General features: G+C 41.4%; 2 protein-coding genes across 3 annotated transcripts; both read left to right on the top strand.

Moving 5' to 3' along the window:
- Nucleotides 1-6970: 6970 nt before the first annotated feature.
- On the top strand, nt 6971-8822 carry LOC129746428 (methylosome protein 50-like). The gene is made up of 3 exons (XM_055740076.1): nt 6971-7766; nt 7829-8370; nt 8428-8822. The coding sequence occupies exons 1-3, from the start codon at nt 7404-7406 to the stop codon at nt 8630-8632; spliced, it is 1110 nt and encodes a 369-aa protein (XP_055596051.1). The 5' UTR covers nt 6971-7403; the 3' UTR covers nt 8633-8822.
- Nucleotides 8823-11827: 3005 nt separating this feature from the next.
- Nucleotides 11828-15839, top strand: LOC129743708 (uncharacterized). 2 transcript variants are annotated; one of them, XM_055735821.1, is made up of 5 exons: nt 11828-12128; nt 12186-12265; nt 12326-12483; nt 12540-12689; nt 12753-15839. In XM_055735821.1, the coding sequence occupies exon 5, from the start codon at nt 13783-13785 to the stop codon at nt 15829-15831; it is 2049 nt and encodes a 682-aa protein (XP_055591796.1). In that variant the 5' UTR covers nt 11828-12128; nt 12186-12265; nt 12326-12483; nt 12540-12689; nt 12753-13782; the 3' UTR covers nt 15832-15839. The 2 variants fall into 2 exon arrangements, with proteins under 2 accessions (XP_055591796.1, XP_055591795.1); XM_055735820.1 differs by having other exon boundaries at nt 12322-12483.
- Nucleotides 15840-16566: the final 727 nt, after the last annotated feature.

Here is a 16566-nt window from a genome sequence, read left to right as displayed (position 1 = left end):
CCGGGCGGTAGCATAATTATTTTTAAATTTAGCATTGCACTGAGAAAACTTTTGAAGAAAATCTTAATCTTAAATTAATACGGACCGAGTAAATTTTCGGAGTCGTCCACCAAACGGCTCTTCTAGTTACATGACCATTTTTGGTCATAAAATACGATGCTTCGAGTTTGTTTATCTGAAATTGAGTGAGAAAGGAAAAAATGTTATCAAAATTCATAGGTAGAAAACAATATAAAATACAAAATAAATAACTCACCTCCAAAAAAATCCATCCACAATTTTAATCTCATACAATTTACAACATACAACTTCTTTTTTCTATCCAACGTGCTGACTGAAATACTTGCTGCTCCGAAAAACTGGGTCCCATTAGTTGCAAACTTATTGAGAGACTTCGTTTCGAAAGCCGAATTGGTGGGGACAGTACTGGAATGCCACCCATACGGTTGGATACAAAAATCCTGCACAGCGCACTGGTCTCGATTATTATTACTCCGAGAAAAATCCTCGAAGCTTCACTCAAGGTTGTGGGAGTCAGTATATAAAATGTCTACTACACGGAATGCACAAAATTTTCAGCAAGCAATCGTCGGACTTGAAGGGCTTTTCGGAAATATTTCATGGAATTAGTTTCTGCGCAATAAAAAAAGTTTCCGATTTCCGTTCGTTTGTTTAATTCTGCTTAAAACGGTAAAATTTTTTTCAGTGCATGTTTGCTCTCGCCCCTTTCTAGTGAGCAAATTTGGTGATTTTGTTGGTCCCGACGGCAACGGCCCTATTTTGCTCACCTTCATACTAACCCCCGGTGCGGTATGGAAGTGATTAAATTCGTGAGCATTTTCACTTTGCTCGCGATTGCTGCGGATGCCCTAAGGGGTACAGCGACTTTATCCTTAAAAAGGAGTTCTCCCAGTCTTATCGAATAACGGGTCAAAAGTATTCGTTAAGGGGTAGCCAAAAGTTAGCGTGTATTTCTCTTTTTTCAGGGATAGATTTTCTCGCGTAACATTTCATATGGTCGAAACTAGCAGTTTGCTCGAAACGAGAAAAACGCGTTTGAAATTTCGGAACATCAATTCAAATCCTGTTTTTAAAAAAGTATCACTTTTTGTTTGAGAAACTCATGAAATGTGATGCATCGATTTTTTCGGTAGAAGTCAAATCACCTTCCAATGCTTTTGCGTATAGTTTGTTTCATTTACGAACGCCAGCATCGATAGAAAAAATCAATTTACGACCACGCCGTTGTTATTGTTCGTTGGTTATCAAGAATTATAACTTTTTTTTAGTAAATTACAGATATTTTCGTGGTTCGCCCTTTTTTGTTTTTGATTTCAGTTATAACGCATGAAAGTTTCGCCCAATTGATCGGCCGTTTTTGTTTTGGTTTTGAAGTTACGCCCTTTGGTCCTACACAGAATTCGAAATTGAGAAGCTTGGATGATCATAAGGCAACGACAATGGGCGATGGAAGCGAAAAGTTATTCTTTCTCTCCTTAAGAAAAACGCCTTTAGAACTGTCAAAAGTTGGGTGATATTATATATATAGCTGCATCCCACTTGCACTAATGCACATCACCCAAATTTGTCAGCGCTTCCATCGCCTATGGAGGCAACCCAAATGCCAATTTCACTATTTTATGTTTTTTTTTTTAAAGTGAAGTGAAGTGCAAAAAGTTTTAACTCGAAAGTGAAAAGTTCATCATGATTTTGATATAGTAAAATTCTCTTGCAAAATGTACATAGTTTTCGATACGATACGAAAAAATTTACCTACTACTTTCATATTGCAATGAAATCTACATGAAATGCATGAAGCCGAACGAATCTCTATTCACATTCGATCTACGTTATTTTCACATTCAACTCATATGGAAAATACGTCAATTCTGCCTTGCTGGGCATGCTCTGAATTGTTACTTGAAATTTACGTAGGTTCCACGTGATTTCATAGTTGCAAAAATCCATAATTATTTTCACGTAGTGTTCATTGTGAAGAGTTCTTTTAGTGTATAGTCGAACTCGATAACGAACACCTGTTTTCGTTAATCGTTGTGCGTTATCGAAAAACACGTGAAATAGAGTATTTCCTGAGACAGATTGTGGTAGGGTAGCTTTTTGTTTTTGTTTTGAAAAATGTAAACACCAACTGGTCGCCATTTTGATCATTGATGATAAGCACTGTTCAATGCTTTCTTTTAAAAACTTCTTTAATTAAAAGCATCAAAAAACCTTCATGTCTTAACTTGTTATGAATTTACAAATCATTAAACAAAGAATTTATATGCTCCTCACCAAGGTGCGCTTGCAAAACCACTACAATTGCATTGCCAATTTCATATCGTTACTATCTGGTCATTGAACATACGTAATGTTGTTGTTATGTTTACCCTACCACGATATGCCGAGAAAATGTAAACATGAGGAATCAGCTGTTCGTCTGACAAGTGGGGAAATGCCTTACACTCTTGGCCGTAATAACCCAAAACCAAGTTGAAATGCCGCAAAATCGGATGATTTTGGCTCCCGACAAAAATAAGTTCGCGGGGGTTTTCCCAAACTTGAGAATGAACGTCATTCTCGCAACTTAATTTTGGGGCATGTCATTTGGCAGGGATTTTTTTGGGATATTTTTATTTGATGATTCAGTTATCAAAAGGGATTAGATATTTCAGAAATGAAAATTGGATATTCATTAAATTCATTTTATTAAATAAAAAAAAATACATAATTGGAGCTACTGATCTCGGCAGTAGTACTAATTTAGAAATTATAAATAATAGAACTTAAAGAAAACCGTATCTGTTTTGTTCTCGGGGCTCATCAATGACGGTAAGATATAACAAAAAGCTTCTGCCGTCGTTATTGAAGCTAATAATAGAGAATCACATGTTCTTTTCAAGGTCAATTGGTCGGATCTGACCTTTACGGTGCACCAATTCTGGTGACCACCACACTAATCAAGGAAAAGCGTGCTATATTCCTCACTGAAATTAACTACCGTGCATGGATAGTCTGAAAAATATTTTACCGTAATCTTCCGGAGATGGGCACCGTTGATTAACATCATGAGTTGTCACAATCTTGGAATCATCCAGCGTAGTGTTAACCGGGGGTCCTGTCTTCACTGCAGAGATGCGAAACGTAAATCCAACTTATGCCCCAGGATGTCACCCGCGCGTCTTCCGGTATCTAAAAAAAGTCTAAAAAACTTAAAATTAGAACAAATAACGCGCGAGATCCGTGAGAACATATTTAAATCTACTTATTTTTTTTCTTTTCGATACGACTGACTCATCGCTAGGGAACAACAACAACCTTTCTGAAAACAAAGGGGAAATTTTTTTTGGGGTGGTCAGTTCAAGCTACGAACTTTGGTTTTGGTGCATTGACAACACCCCAAATTTAAGAAAGCAAGCTGAACTTGATTTTGCTGTCCTGGCAAAGTCGGTTTTGGGTTGTTTTGATTCTGAGTGTATATCGGTATAGTTTTTTTTAGAGAACATACCAGCAGCAACACGAGAAAAGGGTCTATGTTCATTTATGACGTTTCGAGAAAAACGCGTTTGAAAATTTTGCAATCTTTTTTAAATCGCTAATTAAAATTCACGAGGAATCTCCCAAGTCTTTATGGTCAAAACGGTGCGAAGGATCATTTAAACATGTTTTTATCGATACGACGGTGTTATCATGAAAAAATAGCCCGCAATTGTTTATAGACCCTAGCTGGAGTATGAAATTCGTCTAAATGTTTTATACACCCTTCGCTTTGTACTGTATGTCTCATATGTGTGAGTGAGATGGAGATAAAATTTCCCCTATTTTTTGACAAAGGCTTATGGTTCTCGCTATAGGAGTGAGTGAATAGCTTCCGCATTCTTCCCCTTTTAATGTTTTGCATCTAGACCGTCTGCTTTGTTGTGGAGTAAAGGATGTATAAAACAATCTGTGTGAGGATAATGTCATTTTATGGCTCTAAATTTTTTAGATCCTTTACTCAAACTGCATTATAAATCTTACGAAAACTGAAAAACTAAAAACGGTTTTTGTGTTAAGTAGAGCTTATATTGGGCTATTAGAGCATCCGCAGCAATCGCGAGCAAAGTGAAAATGCTCAAGAGTTTAATCACTTTTATACCGCACCGGGGGCTAGTATATCGGTGAGCAAAATAGGGCCGTTGCCGTCGAGACCGACAAAGTCATCAAATTTGCTCACACCAAAGGGGCGAGAGCAATCTTACACTGAAAAAAATCAACCGTTTAATGCTGAGTCAAATAAACAACATTCAGCGTGTAAAGTTTGTTTACATTTCATTTTGCCGTCGGGTCGGTTCGTCGGGGTCCGTTGAACTGCCCACAGCAGCCGTGGGGGAACCAGCAGATTCGTTTGCTGTCGGTTTTTTTTTTTTCAACTACAAAGCCGAACCAGAATCTAGGTCCTCATGGATACAACCTTATCAGAATCGAGGTCCTCAACTACTACACAATCCTTTTAACCCGGGCATGTTCAACCAGATTCTAGCGAGCCTGCAGGGAATGTTGGACGCCAATATGCAAATCATTCGGCAATTGCCACTCCCTCAACATAACAAGATGAATAGATCGCATTAAGGCCAGCAGCAGCAGAGAGTTTGGCCGACGAGTTCCGTCACGTTGGATCGGCTGGATATCACGACACGAGAGCGAAACATTCTATCATTTCTACCTATTCTACGACGGTGATTATTTATCGAAACATTATTCACTGATCGGCAAGTACTTGCATGTGCTTTAAATTGAAAAAAAGTATATTTTTCTCTTAATTTTTATTCTGAACTATTGAAACATTTACAAAAGTTCAGAATTAAAATGAAAAATATTAAAAAGTTCAAAAATATACTTTTTTTCTATTTTGGTTTAATATTCATAATCATTTTTCTATTTTGATGTTCAAAAATTCTTTATTTCATTTCAGGACACCTGCAGCATTCATAGAAGAAAACATACCTACCTAATTATGTCCCCCTATGTACAGTGTGTCTTAAAAATGGAAAACATATCAATATCGGTATCTATATACATCCCCGCAAAAGTTTTATTTTTAATTTACACCTATTATTTGCCACTAGAATACATTTGAGGCATCTGACGAATTTTTATGCGTTCCGAATCAGGAAGGTGAAAAGCGGAAAGGGATGAATTTGTGCTAGAATAAACTAACTAGTGGTTCCAAAATGTTTTTGTGATATAATAGATAGTTTATTGTTGAACAGTTTTTAATATTCTGCCTCTGAAATGAGAATTTAATGCAAGCGATTTTAAGGCAGAGTTATTTCGAGGATTCTCACTCCCAGCCCATGGATTAGAATTTTACTTCACCACCATAATGATTGCCTACATACATTTTTATAAATGAAATAAATCATTCTTATATACAGTACAGTTCTAAATTTAAATAAGATATAAAACCTGACCAATCAAACACCTATTCCTCACACTGTGTGGATCCCGATTCTGCATGACCAGCTCGTTGATGGTGGCCCAAACGTCCGCCGAGGTGTACGTGTTCCGGAGATCGAACCGCTACACCGTTTTGTTTCACCGAATCCATTGAATCAGCAGCGGATCTTGTGCGTTTTTAAGCTTGTTGGACGAGAAATTCATCAGCCGAAGGTACTTGTGGAACCGCAGTGCCATCAGCAGATATTTACCAATGCAGAAGCTATGGTACAACCTGTGATTGCAGAGAACTTTTTAGATTATCTTGAAATCTGCTTCTATTATGGGTTCTATTATTACCCTTCTCCAATGGGATGTAGAATTATTACCTGGTAGATCAGGGCCGGCACGAAGATGACTCCCTCGGTGAAGATAGAGTTCAACTGCACATCCAAACGGCGAATGGTTCGTATCCTGATGAGGTCTATCAAATCAATGATGTTTTCAGATAGCCGCATATAGGCTTGAACCGTGGCAAGGTTGGGTCAAAATAGTCCTCCATCTCGCTGCACCACGGGGGACGGTTCCGACCCACTGAAGCCGGAGCCTGTGACCAGCGGCGGAAAATCTCCTGCTTAGTGGTGAATCTCCACAGAATGCTAGCATATTTCACGCAGGTTCCGCTGACTTTGGTTCTGGCTGCTGCTGCTCGGAAGTTCCGGTTGAATCCGCCGCCGGTCCCGGTTGCTGATTGCTCGAAACTGCTTGGACCTGCTGGTGCTAAACGGCAAGTTCCCCCAGGATGTCGACTAAGAAGATATGTCCGCTATAGCAGCAAACCACCTTCGATCCACCAAAAATCGAATTTCAGCAAAACAAACTCACGTTCACGGCTCATAAAATTCAATCGGCCCGCTTAAATTTTTGAACAAGATTTTTGGCAACAGATTTCTCAGTGCAATGCTAAATTTTAAAATAAATATGCTAGCGCCTGGTGCGCGATAGGATGTGTATACCAAAACCGGTCCGCTGAAATGAGCAAAACCGGGCCGCGTATACTCTCGTATTGCTGCGGATGCCCTTAGAATCCACTAAAAAAGGGGTTTTGTTTACTTTGTCTTTTATACCTTTTTCACATGTTGCTGCTGATACGTTTCTTTTCTTACAAGAAATAAAAAAAAATGGTTTTCTGAAAACTTGAAAAAATACTGCATGTACGAAATTTTTTTTTTCCTTTTTCCCGGGATTTTAATTATTTATGTGGAATCATTCATCCTGATATCCGTTTTGCTTCACTGTTTACTTCACGTTATTTTCACATACAACTCATATGGAAAATACGTCAATTCCGCCTTGCTGGACATGCTCTGAATTGATACCTGAAATTTACGTATAGGTTCCACGATTTCATGGTTGCAAAAATCCATGTATATTTTCACGTAGTGTTCATTGTGGAGAGTTCTTTTAGTGTATAGTCGAACTCGATAACGAACACCTGTTTTCGTTAGCCGTAATTGTATGCGTTAAGCGGGCCATAGACTGCACAAATTGGCCTGTACAAATGCGATGATTCCGCGTCGATTGTTTGATCTATGCTCGCCCACACACTATACAAACATATTTCACGCGAACACAAATGATTGCTGGCGAAAACAGCAACAGCAACAAAAAAACCATCTCCACCCTGGCTGGGAGAATGTTTTGTGCAAAATATTTCGATCCCGACCGATTTTACACCAACCGTTTGGGCGCTCATTCAAGCAGTGCCATACACTATGCAAATCGTGCTCACAGCGACAAAATTTCATCGAATTTCATCGCATTTGTACAAATGTTGTGTAGTCTATGGCCCGCTTTATCAAAAAACACGTGAAATATCGGTATAGTTTTTTTAAAGAACATACGTTTCTTTTTCTTACAAGAAACCAAAAAAATTGGTTTTCTGAAAACTTGAAAAAATACTGCATGTACGAAAGAAACCAGAAATGGATATTGGCAAACGAGTCAGCCTTGTTGACATGTTCCGGGAGCCGGCTGAATATAAACCACCGGGGACGGCAGTTGAGATTGCCGCTAGCCTCGATTATCCGAATCTCAACTCCCAACAGTACCGCTTGACGGGCAAGCCAACTCCAGTTAATCGGTTGTATCCATGTTTGGATTTTGTCGTGCAAAACAGCGATGAGCTGATCATCGTTGCTGGAAACGATTTTCAAGGTCGTCGATGGTGTTCCAGTTTTTACGGCTGGGAAGCACCAGAACGTGCGCTAGACGCATCGAAGTCTTGCTTCAAACGACAATGCCGGTACAGCATAACGGCACTCAAATTTACCAAGGATCCAAATCTGGTAAGCTTCAACGAAAATAATACTTTTGTTTTACTTTACACTCAACTCAAATTTACTCTCAGTTCCTCTTGGGGAACGACAAGGGTTCGGTTGAATTGTGGTCAACCAGCAATCCTGCTCGTGGTGATGGTTTTTCACTTTACCAAGTGGATGGACAAGCCGAGCACACCGAAGGGGTATCGGCGATGGATGTTCTGGAAGCAGAAGACAGTAAACTGGTAACCGGTTCTAACGATGGTTGTCTGAAGGTTTGGAACTGGGGAGCTCACTTACAATCTGTGAGCACCATGTACGGGGCACACACAGACGAAATTAAGGGTTTATCGGCCAACCGAAAGGAACAATCATTGTTTGTGAGCTGCTCGCTAGACAAGTCTGCTCTCTTGTGGGACTTGAGAATTCCACGGTCAGCATCGGCTCTTTTCGAGAACCATAAACATGCATTCAGTACCATTTATTGGACATCCAAGGACGAAGCCAACCGATTGGTTGCACTCGGTGATGATGCAGGGTTCGTCCATTTCGTGGATACCCGCCAGCCGAATGTTTTTCAACATTCCGAGAAAGTTTTACGAAAACGAATCCATAAAATTTCGTTCAAAGGGTAATTTATTCAATTAACTGTACAAATCATATTTTGACTGACTGATTTTGTCGACAGGACTCAATTTGCAGTAATCGGAAACACCAATGAAGTTAAGTTCTACGACGATAGGTTCTCTCTGCGACATGAGTGTACTCCAGCGCAAAACTACATCCGTGACATACTGTGGGAAACTAACCTACCGGAAGAAAGTCGATCTTCTAATCGTTCCAGCTGTTGGTTGATCGGTTGGAACTCTTTTTTCCAACGAGTAGAATTCTAGATGTTTTTGTACATTATTACAGTACTCATCTATCGTAGTTTTAAGATTGGTTGAAAAATTTTACATTTCATCTACATGCATTTTTCCATTGCCATGCGCTAATAATGTCATCAATACCAACGAATGTTACTTTATTTTTGGAACAATCGTAATAAATACAAACAGCTCAATAATATTGAAGTTATTCGCATGTTCTCTAGATTTCTTTATTTGAAACCGCTTATACCTTGAGGCTTTAAGGAGCCAAACTCGTTTTGTATGTTTACAATTGTTAACTTAGGTTCAGAGTTCAGATAATCACTTTGGGGGAGGGGAGGAATATAAAAATAAAATCATTAGTTTTTCGGAAAAGGTATATTTCGAACATGCAATCAATGTCAATGGCAGCTAGTACATCTCTTACTGGGGTGCAGGGTGATTTTCTTCGGGTCCGAAGGAATTATCTAGATTTGCTTAGGTAAATATTGCTTAAATTAAAAGACCTCAACTTATATTGGTTGTTCAACCATTACCCAAGTAACAATTTAGGTTTTCTAAGGGACTTCCTACCAACTATAAATTAAAGCTATAAAACCACGGCCGGTTATATAAGGATCAATAAAACTGCAATACAACGCTTAGTAAAACAAAAAAGGCCCTTCTGCAGTAGGTTCTGTAGCGCAAATTATAAAACCTTAGTAAGCCAAAACAAATTCAAAAGCTCTTTATAAATTGCGCTTATGAAACCTATTGATTATATTATTTTCATCTACAAATAATTCTGCTCCGGAATAAGGATCCTGGTAATAATTTTTAAAACAAATTAATCTCGTTCAAAATAAATATAAAAATAAAATAAAACACAAAGCTAATACCTGTTCGTCATCATTATATTCAATTAATAAATGTTATTTTCTCATCCTGAATTTTCTTTACCTGCTGATTTTTCTCTTGCGCTTTCAAATTTACCGCAAATAGGTATGAGAAAATTTGAGAAAAATAAGGGGCCTGCTGAAATTCGTCCTTTTTAAGAATAAATATCTAATAATTCTGATTGAATAAATTTTGTTTTCAATTTTAGAATCTTTCATTTGAATGGTAAACGTTTTTTCAACATTATCACAGTCGCAAGGATGTCCAAACTCATAAAAACATGAACAAGATAAGTGTTTTTTTTTTTCTAAAATAGATATACATCGTTAATATATTCATCATTATTTTTCGTACAAATGGCGCTTAGGGCATCCGCAGCAATCGCGAGCAAAGTGAAAATGCTCACGAGTTTAATCACTTCCATACCGCACCGGGGGTTAGTATGAAGGTGAGCAAAATAGGGCCGTTGCCGTCGGGACCGACAAAATCACCAAATTTGCTCACTAGAAAGGGGCGAGATCAAACATGCACTGAAAAAATTCTATCGTTTTAAGCAGAATTAAACAAACGAACGGAAAGCGGAAACTTTTTTTTATTGCGCAAAAACTAATTCCATGAAATATTTCCGAAAAGCCCTTCAAGTCCGACGATTGCTTTCTGAAAATTTTGATTGTGCATTCCGTGTAGTAAACATTTTACTGACTCCCACAACCTTGAGTGAAGCTTCAAGGATTTTTCTCGGAGTAATAATAATCGAGACCAGTGCGCTGTGCAGGATTTTTGTATCCAACGGTATGGGTGGCATTCCATTACTGTCCCTACCAATTCGGCTTTCGAAACGAGGTCTCTCAATAAGTTTGCAACTAATGGGACCCAGTTTTTCGGAGCAGCAACTATTTCAGTCAGCACGTTGGACAGAAAAAGAACTTGAAGATTTAAGCAGAATTAAACAAACGACGTCGCAGCGTGTGGATGTTTGTTGATATTCATTTTAAGAAAAAAATGTGTATGAGATTAAAATTGTGGATGGATTTTTTTTTTTTTTTGAATAAACAGTTGAATTCGCAATTTTGTTACATTTTTTCGGGTTTATCCAGGAATTGAACGAGAAAGTGCAATTGCTGGTTCTGATGGTGAGTTATTTATTTTGTATTTTATATTGTTTAGGACTTTTTTCTACCTATGAATTTTGATACCATTTTTTTCTTTCTCACTCAATTTCAGATAAACAAACTCGAAGCATCGTATTTTATGACCAAAAATGATCATGTAACTAAGAAGAGCCGTTTGGTGGACGACTCCGAAAATTTACTCGGTCCGTATTAATTTAAGATTAAGATTTTCTTCAAAAATTTTCTCAGTGCAATGCTAAATTTAAAAATAATCATGCTACCGCCCGGTGCGCGAAAGAGTGTGTATCCCAAAACCGGTCCGCTGAAATGAGCAAAACCGGGCCGCGTATACTCACTTATTGGTGCGTTTGCTCTTACTCAATTTCAGATAAACAAACTCGAAGCATCGTATTTTATGACCAAAAATGATGTTACATTTAATTCTATGTATAGAAATTTTGATACGATGTTAGGAGCAAATACGCAAACTATTACTTTTAACCCATTTCCCTTCAAGAGCGCACGAGCGTGTACACCTGAAATGCACATGAACACCAATGAGGTACACTTTTACTAAGGTGGCGCAAAGGAACGCACACTATTGCACGTCGGAGAGAAAAAATAAAAATAAACATAAACAAGTCCTGCGTCGCGACGCGTCGTTGTCAGGGAGCTTCATTTATCCTAGGCAAAATGCGTCGCGAAAATGGTCGGTAGTGACGTCACTTCTGTCATGGTAACTATATGTCTGTTCAATCAACTCTAGTCGAAACGGGTCGAATCAAGTAGAAATGGATTGACAGTTGATCACCTGTCTCTTTCCAATTGACTTCGACCGATTTCTACCAAGTCGAAACTAATCCTGCTGCCGAGCTGGATTGGTTTCGACTAGTTTCAACTTGCTCCATTGAACATCGACCTGACTAGTTTCGACCAAAACATTGGCTCGTTGAACGTCTATCAGTTAACAGAAACCAGTTGAAACCGATTTTTACTAACGATTGAACGAAGCTTATGTTTACGAAGAAAAAACTTTACTTCTACTTTTGCAACGGTTCTTTCTCATCACCTCTCTTTCCACCACATTGCATGAACACCCCTAGGGGATAATAAACAAACATTCGGACACTGAACCAAAACAGCTGAAAGAAATCCAGAGGGATGAAGGCTTGTCAGCCAAACATCGGTACACTGTTGGATTGTACAGAACGAATGTCGGCCATAAGAAGAAGGAGATGGAAAATTTCGCCTGCGGAGGAGTTTTGCAGTTAGTGGTGTTATAGAGTACCATTCTCTGGCCATATCGTCAAAACGAAGAAGAAGAGGAGTTTTGCTTTTTCTGTTGGCAAAACTGACGCGTCGGCCACAGAAGTGCCGGGAACGAGCCGCGGAAAAAAATAAGCCATTCGTAGTGGCATTGTGAAAAGGCCAGCCAACAGCCCGTATTTCTCGACAGGGCTATCAAGACAGCCTCCCAGGGATCGAGAAAATCCCCGACGGGACAAGCGCCAAAAGGAACCTCACGGAGACAGGTAAGCGGCCGAAATTCAAGAGCATCAGCACATGCTAAAGACAGCCCATTTTTCCAGGCAGTGCTACCAAGCTAGTCACCCGGGGCTAAAGAAGTTCCCCGACGGGAGAAGGGCAAATAGGAGCCATCTGGTAAAAGGTAAGCGGCTGAAATTGAAGTGCTCTAGCACATACTAAAGCGGCCCTTAACTCCAGACAGGCTAACCCGTTGTGCATCCAGGGCTCGAGCAAATTCCCCGAGGGGAAAAGGGCTAGTGAGCAGCACACCGAGAAAAAACAAGGCAACCACCCGTGCTACCCAGGGCGCGAGCAAATTTCCCGGAAGGAAAAGTGCCAAAAAACATCATCTGATAAAAGGTAAGCGGCAAAAATGTAAAACCCTCAGCACTCGTTCAAGTAGCCCCAAATTACAGATAGCAGTCACACGTTAGCTACCCAGGGCAAGCAAATTTCCTGAGGGAAAAAGTGCCGAAAAGCACCACGCGCTAGGAGGCTCTGGCGACGATAATCAGGCCAGCAAAATACAAGGCACTCCGCGTAGCAACATCCAAAAGGGGTCGGAAGTGAGTTGAGGTTAGATTCTTTCAACCAATCCTTTTTCTAACCCCACTTTTCCGTCCCAATAGGACCCCCTTTTTCGACACCTTGTGGACATTTTTTGGCACCTTTTTGGACGCCTCTTTGGCACATTTTTTGGCACTTGTTGAACAATTTTCGACACTCTTTGGACACTTTTGTTGACACCTTTTGGCACCCTCTGGTGACACTTCGGCTCCGGGTTCAGCACTTGGTGCACCATCCTCTTCGCCAGTCGGGGGAGCGTTTTTTTGGCCAGAAAGCCACCGCCGGAAAACCTCAAGTTTTTGCCGCCTATTGCAGTTTTGCTCGCGGTGCTCATTGCACACAAGGCGCCGAGAAGCGCCAAGGTTCCCCAAGGGAAGGTACGCGCAAGGGGAGCGAGTGGCGTCGAGGGATCGGCGGAAACAGCGGAAGGCGTTCCCGGTTGCAACCGGGGGAAAAAATCCTTGGTCATCGGATGACAACAAAGAAGCGGCATTTATTCCGGAGAACCACCGGATCAACAGGATCCAGCAGGAGGAACTGCGGGTTCAGCGGCCCAAGCCGGAACGCGCAGGGTCGCGTGTCAGCGAACCACGGGTTGCGCAAACTGGTCATCGGTACGGCATCGGACTGCCTTCAGATGGCAGGGCATTCGGAGATGTGCTCCGAGAAAAGGTTCCCGGAAGTCGGGTCAGCAGCATGCGGAAAGGAAACAATGTAAGTCGCTCTTGAAACTTTATATTTTGAGGGAAATAAAATGGGTTTTCCGAATTTAGCAACACATTAATGTTGCCATCATAATTATGTTTGCGTTTGTATTCTTTGTGGCATCAAAGCCATTATTATCCCGTCACAAATGGCGCCCAACTAAATCGAACCTTGTTATGTTTTGATTGTTCGATGAATTTACTATGAGCTAGTCACAAATATTGTAATTATTTTGTGGATATGCTTATGATTATTATCATTAATTAATAATCATTATTATTATTCGTTGATTATTATTATTATTGCTCTCTTTTTGAAAAACATCGTATCGTTCGTCGTCAAATTTCGTTTAGTAACACACTTTTACTGGTGTTTTGATCCATTATTATGAATTCTCGAATAGAATTACTGCACCTCAATGACGAGGAAATATCATATGAATTGGCCTTGCGCCATGCAACAAACCTAGCCCCTGGCACCAGACGTGCCAAGGTGGTCAAATTAAAGGCACTGGTCCAAGAGGACATTTTAAGAGAAACCAATTACGTTAGTTCTGAATACGCGATGTCTCCGGAATCAAATATTGAAGCCTGTCAGATGGCACTTCAGGAATTAAAAAATCTTGTAGATTCGGCAATACTGAATGGCAACTCGGAGCAAATGGCTTGCGCTCGGTCGAGGCTGCTACATTACCGGCAACGTTTGTCAATAATACCTCCGGTCTCTTCGGTGAAGGAAGCGCGGAAGATTTTAAGCGATTTGGTCGAGATGTTGATTTCCGAAATCAGCAGCGCTGTCAACAAAGTGGTGCGCAGTGATTCGGGAAATTTAAGTGGTAGATTAAGTGAGCCTAGCAGTGAAATAGCGGAAGGCAGAGATGAAGACGACAATCCTGGCTGGGGTCAAGCGATTCCAAATCGACGAAGAGGTGCTACAGGTCAACAAAATCCAGCACGAGAGCAGGTCGAAGGGTTAGCTGGAAGGCAGCAAGTGCAGGAGGACGTCCGGAGTCCAACGAACTTCAACATTGAAGCGGAAGGGTGTTCAAGGTCCGTAGACGTTATCGACGAGCTGCGTGTGGATCTTCAACATCGGCAGAGGAGGCAGCGAAATTTGGGTGGCAGTTCTCCACACTCCAGCCGAAGCTTCGGACACGAGGAGCAGCGGATGGTGAAGGCGATTCACAACTGGCCATTCAAGTTTCGGGGTGAAAAGGACACAACTTCACTCAACATTTTCCTCGACAGGGTCGAGACGTTCGCCAGATCCGAAGGGCTCAGCGATCGAACCATTCTTGCTTCAGTAAAGCATCTTCTGTTGGAGGACGCACTTGATTGGTATTCCAGGGCGTTAGCCCAAGGTCTTCTTCTTTCGTGGTCAGCATTCAAGCGAGAGATTCGTCGTGAGTTCTTGCCGAGTGGATATGCACAAATACTGCGACAAGAAGCCAGTTTTCGATATCAAGGTCCCGATGAACCCTTTGGCAAATTCTACCGTGACATTTCAACATTATTTCGTTTCATCGAGCCGCCACTCACCGAGGAGGAAATGATGTTCATGGTGAAGAAGAACATGAACATGGAGTACGCTACCATCGTTACAGCACGGCAACCGAGAACACTGGTGGAGTTATTGGATGTATGCAGCAACTTCGATGAGACCAGGCTGTTGTTAAGCAGACAGCGCAGGATTCCAATACCCCATACAGCTCTTTTGGAACCAAACTTCGCTACACCGGCGCCGGGTCGTGCACAAGCGACGCAGCATCAACAGCAGCGTTTCAGCAGGGTTCATGCAGTGGAAACCGATAATCAAGAAAGAGTGGTAACGGAGCAACCGACTACGTCTTATCAACAGGCAGAGGAGCACACGACTCCACAAGACTTCGTCGATTGGCAGGAGAAATACGAACAGTTGTACGAGCAAGTTTGTGCCATGAAGCTTCAACTGGAGCGCAGACCGAATCGTTTCAACACAGGGCTACAGCAGCAAAACTCTCCACAGCGTCAGGAACAGCGTTTGCAACCGCCTACAACTTCGACAGGTCAGTACAATTTTTCGAATCGGCAAGGCAGTCAAGCGGAGAACTATCGAATACAACATCCGTTGCAACAACAAGCTAAATGGGCGCCGCGGCAGCAGCAGCTTCAACAGCAGCAGCCTCAACGGCAATTTCAACAGCACAACCAACCGCAGCTCCAGAACCAGCAGCTTCAGCAAGCAGCTAGCAACATGTACGATCTAGATCCTGTTCAGCATACAGCGTACCGTCCAGCGCTTTGCTGGAACTGCGATGAGGAGGGGCATAGGTTTCCGGATTGCACGAAGGCACAGGCAATTCTCTTTTGCTACAGATGCGGTCGAAAAGGTTACACGTTACGCAGCTGTCGTGTTTGTAACAGCGAAGCGGAAAACGCTGCAGCGAGGAAGTGGTAGATGAAGGGCCAGATTCTTCGCAACACATCAATCAACCTTCAATACCCCCCGATTTACAAAACATCAACTCTATTATAATTAATCCCGGACATGACAATCGTCCACACGCCGTTCTGGACATCTTAGGAAAGAAAATCACAGCTTTGTTGGACAGTGGTGCGAACTGTTCTTTGTTAGGTGGCAGTAAAGCACAGATTGTAGAAGAGCTTGGACTGCGAAAGGAAGCACTGAATGGTGGGATCAAGACAGCGGATGGAACTCCACACAAAATCAATCACTTCACACGTCTACCGATATCATACAATAATCGAAATGAAATTTTACCAGTCCTTCTTGTGCCAAGTCTGCCTGACTGCGCCATCATGGGCATGAACTTTTGGCAAACGTTCGGAGTCAAAGCAGTATGCTTTTCAATGATTACTGAGCAAGAATTTGAAGCAGAGCCGATGAAGGAACTATCGGTAGAACAACGCCAGATACTGAACAAGACAATTAAGCTATTCCCGAAAGCCGAGGAGGGGAAATTGGGAAGAACGGAGCTTTATGAACACCGTATAGATGTGGGCAACGCCACGCCACGGAAGCAGCGATACTATCCAATGTCTCAATATGTCCTGGAGGAGGTTAACCGTGAAGTAGACAGGATGATCTCGCTGGATGTGATCGAGGAGGCAGTTTTCTCGCCATGGAACAACCCTCTTGTGGCAGTTAAGAAGAAAAACGGGAGTTACCGCG

Source organism: Uranotaenia lowii, chromosome 2 (assembly GCF_029784155.1).
Source record: "Uranotaenia lowii strain MFRU-FL chromosome 2, ASM2978415v1, whole genome shotgun sequence".
NCBI classification, from domain to species: domain Eukaryota; kingdom Metazoa; phylum Arthropoda; class Insecta; order Diptera; family Culicidae; genus Uranotaenia; species Uranotaenia lowii.
Note: the sequence above shows the minus strand (reverse complement) of the source record. Positions and strands in the feature narration are given on the sequence as shown.

Bases quoted from the DNA above. Each gene is read 5' to 3' on its own strand.
- LOC129746428 (XM_055740076.1), top strand. From the start codon at position 7,404: ATGGATATTGGCAAACGAGTCAGCCTTGTTGACATGTTCCGGGAGCCG. The intron at 7,767-7,828 runs GTAAGCTTCAAC...ATTTACTCTCAG, and splicing joins TTACCAAGGATCCAAATCTG to TTCCTCTTGGGGAACGACAA. The intron at 8,371-8,427 runs GTAATTTATTCA...TTTTGTCGACAG, and splicing joins CATAAAATTTCGTTCAAAGG to GACTCAATTTGCAGTAATCG.
- LOC129743708 (XM_055735821.1), top strand. From the start codon at position 13,783: ATGAATTCTCGAATAGAATTACTGCACCTCAATGACGAGGAAATATCA.